The sequence below is a fragment of the Barbus barbus genome (assembly GCF_936440315.1).
Source record: "Barbus barbus genome assembly, chromosome: 30".
In the NCBI taxonomy this organism is placed as follows: domain Eukaryota; kingdom Metazoa; phylum Chordata; class Actinopteri; order Cypriniformes; family Cyprinidae; genus Barbus; species Barbus barbus.
Genome location: NC_136758.1, coordinates 24,834,815 through 24,845,427, shown reverse-complemented (window position 1 = coordinate 24,845,427; position 10,613 = coordinate 24,834,815). Strand labels below are relative to the sequence as shown.

General features: G+C 36.8%; 1 protein-coding gene across 1 annotated transcript in view; it reads right to left on the bottom strand.

Moving 5' to 3' along the window:
- Positions 1-972: 972 nt before the first annotated feature.
- Positions 973-10,613, bottom strand: part of LOC306850024 (mirror-image polydactyly gene 1 protein-like) — a 68,770-nt gene continuing 59,129 nt past the window's right edge. Inside the window, exons 13-14 of the mRNA XM_079385438.1 lie at positions 7,089-7,274; positions 973-1,623 (exon numbers count right to left, since the gene is read on the bottom strand). Coding sequence (XP_079241564.1) covers positions 1,557-1,623; positions 7,089-7,274 — 253 coding nt within the window. The 3' untranslated portion in view covers positions 973-1,556. The remainder of the gene's footprint in view (positions 1,624-7,088; positions 7,275-10,613) is intronic.

Genomic DNA, 10,613 nt, shown 5'->3' with positions numbered 1-10,613 from the left:
ATCTCAAACAAATCATTTAAGAACGCACATCTTAAAAAACAAAAGTTTTCTGCTGAGAAAAAAAAAAGAAAAGTGTTTTCCATAGGGATGTGGCGGGACACCCAGGTTGTGCCATCTCCACGGTAACCTATAGGAGGAAAATCGACAAGCTTGTCCTGGTGTCGGGCGTTTATTTGAGGGGAGGGACACTCAGTGGCACGTCTGGCCTAAACAGCCCTTTCTTTATTCACCGGTGCATCTAACATATTTCTGAGTACATAATCGATCAGGCTGAAGAAGAGCTCTGCTGAAGGACGGACAGGGAAAGGCAACATTAAGCATGCTTATATAATTGTTTGGGGTATCTAGTCATTGGTAGAGGTTGACAGACCTCTTTGGCCCATTTTATGTTTGTAAATTATCAGCATGCAAAGCAGTTCCCATTAAACACTCGCAACACATTAATAAGAATTCAAAGAATCATCCACCCCTTTTTTTTTCTCAGAATTGTCATTCCCACAATATACTGTATATCTGATTTGCACTTCCAAAATTAGCTGACTTTTTTTTTTTTTTACTCAAATTTTGGGATTGTTTGCAATAAACAATACTAATTTTAAGAACACATTAAAAAGTAATGCACAATTGCAAATATTTCAACAATATTTCACCCAGCACAACATGTAATGCACTTGAATTAAAAAGTGTGTTATTTACGGGTTTGATTGAATAATTTTAAAATTAATTTGAATTAAAAACAAATTTAGAAAAAAATTAAGACTTATTTCTCCTCAAAAGACTTATTTCATATTTACTTAATAAATAAGAGGGTTCATGCGAGTCATGTAAAACAAATAAATATTGAACAATTATACAACCATATTCTCTATTAGCGGACTGCATAATTCGATTTGATTTGATGATTTAAAAATATATATATTTTAAGGATTTATCCTATAATTTCTATTGCCAATATATCCAAAAACACTCATTGATAATCACAGAAACAATTTATTATTAAATAACATTTAAGAGTAAATACCGAAATAGCATTCATGATCATAAATAGTGATTGTGTCGACTGATATTGTTGTTATAACTCCCTTTATTAATTTGGGAAAAATGTCAAATATCTATAGTCCAGTTTGTCCATCCCCAAATCCCAGCTTTGTCCAAAAACAGCTGGCTTTCTATGAAAAATAAAGTCTCAGTACCTCACAAAGTAATCGTCCAATCAAATCTCCCTTGTTTAACCAGACTTAACCTCACACTGTAAGTAAAAATCGACCGAGAGGAGAAGAAAGAACGAAAAAAAGAAAACCTTTGGAGTAGTAGATAGAGTGTGGAGGTAAAGGGCTGGCTGCAGTTGTTTTATTGGTGACTGCAGAGAGAATGTGGTTAAACATTTACGATGGCGTTTCTGAGCCTGGGCTGGAATGAGAACAGGGCTGAGAGAAAGAACGCCACTTCCAGCCTGTGTTTGCCCAGGCCAGGCTTCGGCTGTTTGCTCAGAGTTAAATGCTGCAGCCTGGTCACCAGATGTGGCCGTCTGCTCGGGTCACCCGACGGCCAGTCGGTCAGATGACTTTCCGGACACTGCCAGTGCCCACTTTCTTCCGTAACACCTCCACCAGCCGCTCCAACCTGAGAACGGAAAGACACAGAGAGGGAAGGCAGAAATAAGTGATTGTGTAAATGAAAGAAAAGCAAGACAAACGCAGGCCAGCTCTTAGCTGTTTTCTCCTCACACAAGGGCGCTCTTGGAGGAACGCAAAGATGCAGAGAGTGGATGTAGACACTTCTTAAAGTGGGTGAGACATCCATGCTGGTGTCAATGCCCAAATCCTCCAAATATCCGCCTGCCTTTACTCCAGCAAACAGAAGCCTGTGTGTGGTGTCATGTGATTGGTCGGGGTGACTAAACCTGTGCTTATGAGGGCGATGATCCCACAGACTCTGTGGAAATGGAGGGAGATCTAGATGGGTGAAGGGATTCTTCAGGAGCAAATGAATAATGGGGAACCAAAGCAGACCTGCTTCTCTCCATCCAAACAAATGCTGCTTCCGCTCCAAAAAAAAAATACTCTTCAGAAACTTTGATATTACTTCAGATGATGTTATACTATGCAATAAATAAAAAATGTGATAATAGGACAAATAGATTAAATCAGGTCACTTAATTTACAGAACTAAAATGGAAACTCGCTTAATATGACATTACTTAAAGAACATGAACTAGAGAAAAGACTTCTGATTATTATTTGTTATAATATTCAAGCTACATCACTTTTTTTATATCAAATTATAATTTATATAGAAATTCTGTGTGTGAATATTTCAAACAAATTTGAGATTTGCATATACGTTTTATTTAAATTCAATGCATTATGTTTGTCATGTCTATATATGAAAATGAATAAAAACCTAGACATTAAAAAAAAGAAAAATGACCAAAAAAGCTTAACACTCTCTCTCTCTCTCTCTCTCTATATATATATATATATATATATAACATATAGAAGTTAAAAGGCATTTTATTTAAATGTGTAAATCTCAAATTTGTTCAGGTTGCAATCTCTCAATTAAATATGACAGACAAAAAACAATGAAAAGAAAATTGTATGCATAAATTTCAGTAATTTGTTTAGACAATGCATTAATTAAATTACAAGATTTTTACACTTTATGAAGAAATAACATACGGTACTTCTCAATTTCTTAGCCACAAGCACAATGCTAGGTTGGCGTGATTGCTTATAAGATCCAAATATCTATAATACTCCGAGTAAATTTATCAGTATTCAGTGATCTGAAAGTCAGACTTGAAAGTTAAGTATTTAATATATTAATACATTACATTAAATAAAGGCATGCATGACAAATGCAGAAGGTTGTAGAGAGCTCAGGATTGATAAATCCAAGCTTTTTCAAATAAAAAGAGACGATAACATTGAGTTCAAGCCGTCTTACAACAACAAAGCAAGCCCAGCTCTATCAGAGCCTTCATAGCAATCCTGATAAGACGTGCTTAGCATAGCCAGTGCTAGTATTGTCTACCAAGGTTTCTCAGTCTTATCAAGTGAGCATATGGGAGTGGTCTGACCCAAGCCTTGCTCCTGCCGAAGTCTCCACCTGTTTTCCCATACAGAGAGATTGAAGAGCAGCCGCAGGACCATATGTATTTCTCAGAGGCGCTCTGTGGCCGAGAGAAATGCGTCACTTTGGAGCGAAAGAGGGGAAGATGAGGGGGTGGGGACGGTTCAAAACAGCAGACTAATATTTATAAAAGGTCACTGTTGCTAAATGAACAGGCCACGCACAGGAGCATATATACATATACAAGCAAACAGCCATCATATATCACACACACAATTCTACCCAAAACACACAAACATGCAGACAGACAACACTAGACTATCTCTCCTCCATAAACATGCACAGAAACACCTTTCCCCCCTATGTGCACATTTTTAGCGTTTTAAATATATTCATTAGCCTCCCTGTCATGTTTGCACAATTAACAGGTCTGCCTTTCCGTGGCAGGATCTCCAAGGTGTGCCTGCGGGCTGGGGAGGATTTGGTGAACACTGTTTGCAGAGAGTGGCCGTAAACCCAAACATACACGCGAGGGAAGAGCCGGCAAAAGCGCAAATCCCGATTAAGAATTCACGGAGTCGCAAAACCAACAATTCCAGCTCAAATAACACAGAGTAAACAGCAGCCGTGCATTAATTCTAAACAACAGCACGTTTTATGTATGGGACGACAACATATCCATGTTTCAATGCAAAAGAAGATCCTGTTCATAATCTATAATTATGCCATGACAATGCCTGACAAAAATGCTTACATGAAATGCTATAAGATCATGCTGATAACTCAGCGGGATTTTTAGCAATGCGCGAGATGCAGAACGGGACAAAAGACTGCAGCATAATACAACTAGTGTTATCATTTTTATTAATATTCTGAATTAGTTTTTATTTTTTAAATATTTATATTATATAAACATAAAAAAATATATATTTATATGTAGTTTTTATTCATATTCTGAATGTGTTTTATTTTTATATTTAATTTTTTCATTTTAATTTTAGTCAACGTTTTAAGTAATTTTGTTGTGCGTTTTTGTCATTTTTACTATATTAAAAAAAAGAAGTCTATATAGTTTATATGAATGGTAATTTTAGTTTTAGATATTTTAGTACATCAAGTTAAACTACATGACAACTGAGAAATGTTACCTCAGCAGCTTCCTGAAATATATATATATATATTTGTTTAATAAAAATATATATTATACATAATAGTTTTTTATTAATATTCTGAATTAGTTTTTCTTTTTTTGTCATTTTTATTAGTTATATAATTTGTATTTATTTTATTGCAGTTATTTTAGTACATCAAGTTAAACTACATGAAAATGAGAAATGTTCCCTCGGCAACTAGCGGAAATAAAATAAGTGCATTTATAATAAATATAATAAAATTAAATATAAAATTAATATTTTATTTCTGTTAAAGTGTATTTTATTTCAAGTAACAAAAGTTTTTTGTAATGTTTTAGTTTTAGTAAGTAATAACCCTGGATGGGACGTACCAGCCGCAGCCCATTTGTGGGCCGTCCAGCCAATGAAAAGGTCCTTTGTGCACTTCTCACGGCCAAATTTGATTCAGCAGGCCATTAGACATTCAGCTCAGCTCCTCTGTCATTGGGCCTGGAGGAACGGCACTCAGGTGCCACATTCTGGGTCGGCGCTGGGCTTCCTCCTCCCCGGTTCGCCCCGCTGTGGGAGCCTGGAGGCCAATCGCATCACCCCTGCATTCTTCTCACCGTCATGCGACGAGGCCCACGTCAGAGCGGCTTCCCACAGGCCGCCCGGAGCCCGGTGAGTGCAGGGCATCCATCTGAATGTCAGCTAGCGGTCAGGTGCGACCGGCGCTGATCCGATTCCGCTTACTGCAGACGATCCCAGTCGTACACTCACCCAGAAGCTGACACTCATGTTATCCTTTGCTCTGTGAGACAAAATAGCCATCACCTAGACCCCAACCATCAATACACGAGGGCTCGCTGCAAGAAGAATGTGTTGTTTCAAATTCTGTCACATTTACTCACCCCATAAACTCAAAATAATCTTAATAATTCAAATTCTTTTCCATACAACACAGGTCATACACTCAAAAAAAGAGCATAAATTGTACCTTTAGAGGTACAATAGCTCATCACTGTGGCAGAACCATCGAATGAACATCTTTGTAGTTTATTTACACTTAAAAAAATTCATAGTAATATCTTAAGGGCACATATTTTTACTCTAAGCTCCAAATATGCACCTTTTAGGGGTAGATGCAAAGTTGTCACTTAAAGGTTACTGTCCCAGTGATAAGATGCTGTGTAGCTAAATGCACAATTTTTGCACATTTGTTCTGAGCAAAGTTTTTAGTTATCTAAAACTAAAAACAGAAAAAAACCCACTATTACTTGAAATGAAACAAACTACAATAAAAACCTAGTCTTTTGTTTACTTCAGTTAGTTGCCAAAGCAACGTTTCTCATTTTCATTTAATTTAAATTGATGTGCTAAAATAACTAGAAGAACTAGGTGAAGTGATTAGGCACAAATTCAGGGCCTCGAGCAATAAATAGCATGCTGATTCTCAGAATACAGGGGACTTGTTAGCTTCCAGTAATACTACACAGAGACTCTTCCAGTAGCCCTGTGCAGGGGTGAAATGAGCAGTTTGACTCTATGCCACAGACAGTAAGTGACTCACACGACTGAACCTTGCACTGCGGACGCCGCTTGGTCAGACCACAGTACACAAACAAGCTGCTCTGATACACAATTGCTGTCTAGGTGAGGACAGCAGCGCCGCTCAAAGCAAAGTGCATTGTGGGATATGGAGTTTCATGTCATGCAGCAGAGGCTGTGTGATCTTACCTCTGAAAATGGAAACCCTTCAGAGCGGCATGTGTAAACAATGCACTAAAGTTCTGTCATTGTGATGGGGTAGTGGGGGGTTCTCTCTGTGTTTTGAGCACCCCCTCTGCTCAGCATCTCCACCCCCTTTGGTTAATTCATCAAGTAAATAGATCAGCAAGCCGGCCTGTGTTTGCTTTGCGTTGGGAGCCCCCCATGCGAGTGAGACAAGAGGGAGAGAGAGGGAATATCTACCCGATGACCAGTTTTTAGAAATGTACAGAACAGATCAGGAGGGCAAGGTCAGAGAGACTGAGAGAACAGGCTTTAGGAACATCCAACAAGTGCAGGAATTTATCCAAACAGGAATAAACAGGCTTCTTTAATGGATCACAAAAGTCTTCCTCACTTTTGCCTGATGTGGAAAAATGTGCCTGATGTGTATAGTCAGCCTGATGCTGTAAGCACACTGAAAACACAGTTTTGATACATAAGTGTAATTAGTCAGTCATAAATTGGCCATGTTCAATTGGCTGCTTGAAAGAAGTGATAACATATGTCAGTATTCCAAACCAAAATAAATAAAAAATTAATTTACATATAAATACACACACAACTGGTCAAAAGTTTGGGATATTCAAGAAATTATGTTCTTGAGCCATGTCTCTTATGCTCACCAAAGCTGTATTTATTTGATTAATGATGTAGTAAAACAGTAAAATATAATTGCAATTTTAAATAACTCTTTCTATTTAAACATTTTAAAATGTAATTTATTCCTTGATGCAAAGCTGTATTTTCAGCATCATTACTCCAGTCTTCAGTGTCACATGATCCTTCAGAAATCATTCTAATATACTGATCTGCTGCTCAAGAAACATTTCTCATTATAAATGCTGAAAAAATATTTTTGTTTTGTAATTTTGTAATATTTGTAATATTAATGAATAGAAAGAAGAGCATTTAAATGTCTTTACAGCCAAAACATTTGAACAGTAGTGTATCACCGTTTCCACAAAAATATTGAGCATTTTTGAAAACACTGGTAATGATAAATAGATCCAAAACATTTTAAAAATCCTAATCATTCCAAGATTTTGACCGGTAGACTGGTAGTTTAGCATGGTTTTGGTATGTTGTTTAAACTTTCCCATGTTAAACCAGAAAGCACACGTCTGTACCCACCTCTGCACTTTCTCATTGGCTTCCCTCTCTCTCTCCTGGGTCAGACACAGCTGGGTCTGAGCGCTCTGAAATTCTGACGTCAGCTGCTGCAAACGGTACAGCAGGGGCTGAATCTGGGACTGGCTCTGGTTTGAGGTGGCAGGACTGTCCAGACTGGTCTCATCAGCCTCATGATGCTGTAGCACACTGAAAACACAGTTTTGATAAATAAGTGTAATTAGTGATAGAGTCAGTCATGAATTGGCCATGTATAATTGGCTATAATTGAAAGAAGTGTTACCACACCTTATGTCAGTATTCAAAAAATAAAACAAAAAAAAAATTATATATATATATGTGTGTGTGTGTGTGTGCGCGTGTATATGTGCGCGTGTATATGTGTGTATGTGTATATATATATAAATAAATAAATAAATAACTTTGGTTACTTCAATAAAATATAAAATGGCTAACTTGATAATACCTTTAACTAGCAAGAGTTTAACATATTTAAATTCATTAAGCAAAATTCTGCACATTTTGTCCTTTACTAAATGTAAAATTATGTAAAAAATAGGGCACAGATTATGCATGGGCCATGTCTTACATTTAAAACACAACAAACCGTAATATAAACGCTATATATATATTTTATTAACAAAACTTAGACTCTAAAACTGCACTGTTTACTGCAATTGCTTTTAGTTTTAGTAGTATATCTACCTGATTTAACCCATAAAAATGAGTTTTGTTGGTAGAAATTAATGTATTTAGGTTGATTCAGCGATATTAACAAATTTTTTACTTGACCAGGTAATTTATGCGTTTAGGTTACTGTTTTCATTGCATTCTAACAAATGAAGTAAGCAAAATAGATTATTTGAATGTTTATTAATTGAAAAAATATTAACTAAAATGAACTGTACTGAATTTGTAAGTGAGTTCATTTCCAAGTAATACCAATTTTAATGCATATAAAACCTACAAAAGTACATATCTTTGTTATTCATCGCACACTTCAATAGATCCTCGGGAAAGACAATCATTAAAATTACAAGAACAATATAACGGATGACGGTGTAGCATCAGGCTCATGTTTCATAAACCAGGAGGAGAAATGCCAATGGTCAAATTTCTTACACAAACATGAAACTTGACCCAGACACAGAGAGAGCATACTTGCAGTTTACCTGGAGGTGGGGAATTATAACTCTATATCAACAGACACATCTAATATTCAAACGGAATGTCAGTACAAGAAACAATATCTGGGGCTAATAATTCCTCAGAATGTCAGCAGAATACATTAGCGCTCTCACGGCGCTGCATCCAACTTGAGGTGAAATTCAGACAGGTGTTTTTCAACAAGGCGTGAGATAAGGAGGGTCAAGATAAAAACGGAAGGGTAGGGGCGACGATGAGAGATACATATCAGTCTAACCAACGAACACAAGCAGAACTGTACAACCACCCAAAAGCTCTTATGGAGTAATAGTAATAAACTGAAATGCCACTAACAGTCACAAAAAAACAAATCAAGTTCTTGAGAAAACAGACGTTCCAAAGAATAAACATTTCTAAAGAAAACAAGATGCAGCTTTCCTGTGCAATTCAAAGCCACCAAAATGCTAAAGTGTTGCCAAGGCATTCCTGTATTTGACATGGCATTTACAGTTCAGGTGATTGCACTCATATGATGCCCGTGCCAATGTGGAAAGATGATTGTGTGCTTTCAGAGCTGCATGCAGCAGTCAAACAACTGCCATTGTGATGAATAAAAAATGCTAACAGATAACTTTCTCCACAAGTGAGAGCAGGTGCAGCTGTTTGTAACTTGTAAGTTGCGAGGCTTGCGTTGTCATTCACTTCCAGATGATTGGCTGTTAGCTTTTTTATTGTACATCATCTGGAAAAAAACTGATTTTGAAAGTGATTTCAATGATAATATTGTTCCTTTGTGCAATTATCGTTCCTCTATGCAATTATCTGCTATTCTTTTAAAACGGAATTTAATACGATTTTTCTTTATCGTTATAGTTTTCGTCCTTAGTGTGAACAGCCTAAAGTTACACATTGAGATTTCTTTCATGAGTTTCATTCACTTCCAATTATTTTACCTGTACAAAACAGTCCAACATAGTGCTTTATATAGCAAATTGGTATGTGTTATCATAATATTGGAATTTATTATCACAATCACAAACAGACTAGTGCACTGAACATAGTTATTTACCTATAGCGTAATGAATCGTAAGTCTCACTCATTCAAAGAAATGGCTTTCTCTTTCTTGCAAAATAAGAAGGACAGACTTGGTTGCTATGTGGTTACATACTCTACATCTAATAGATTTTATTACCTGTTTTATTGTTTGTCAAATGAAAAGTAATTTTGTCTCCCCTTAACAAGCCCCATTATAACGTTCTATGCTTAAAGGTGCTTGAAAAGCTGCCAACAAACTGCATAGGACTAATGTGATTTAATATGACACCAAAAGCAGGGAGATGTCAATATCAGGTCTAAATAATGATAACACCTGCTCCCCTTTTTATTCAAGCAGAAACGAGATGAACGGCTGTAATAACACACACAGGTACGCCGTGCTCACCTGCGACCACAGACATACAGAAAACCACAGCGCTATTAAGTGGGCATTCATATTAGCCAGGGAAACAATGCATTTAGTACAATGCCACGATTAGCTGACAATACAAAACATCTGTCTGGCTCGCATGCCTGCATGTGTCTATAGTGACAGAGACATCAAGATTGAGCGGCAGCAGCTTTTGTCGTTTGGCTTTAGCCAATGTGCCTGTGTGTTGTTGCCCTAAAGTCATATTACTCATTCAGTCTTGCTAATGAGTTCCAGGAAGGTTTCCATGTCAGGTTGTTCCTTTATTTTTTTAAGGCAGGAGGTAATCAATTCTGATGCGATATTGATGGTCGAGAAAGTGATGTAAAGTTGTGTGCTTTGTGTAATTAAATGCAAACATATTGGGTACAAAGGTCCAATGACAGTGACAAACAAGGGCAGAGAAGCATTGCCACACTATGGATTATCTTATCTAAGTCCACCCACCCCCTCACAGACACAACTGGTCCATCCTGGTCCCCACTTTGTGAGAATCATTATAAGACGTTCCTATCCCGCTCCGAGGAATGGAGATGCCAGTATGATGGAGCTCCATAAACAGGCATATAAACGCAACCTGTCTAGTACACAGTTCACTACATAGAAGCTGTGAGAGATGTGTGAAATTATAAGTGATTATACTATACTCTTAAAAATAAAAGGTTCCAAAAGGGTTTGAGGCAATGGCATAGAATAAACATTTTTGGTTCCACTATAGGAACCTTTCAGTGAACTGTTCATTAAAGAACCATTTTTAATAAGTGCAAAGAATATTTTAATAATCTGAAATTTTTTACATTATAAAGAACCTTTTGTGGAAAGATTGGATGGGTGTTAAAGGTTCTTCATACCACAGATGTTATCCAGAAGCAATGGTTTGAAGTTTTAAAATACTTAATGAATTTATGTACTACAA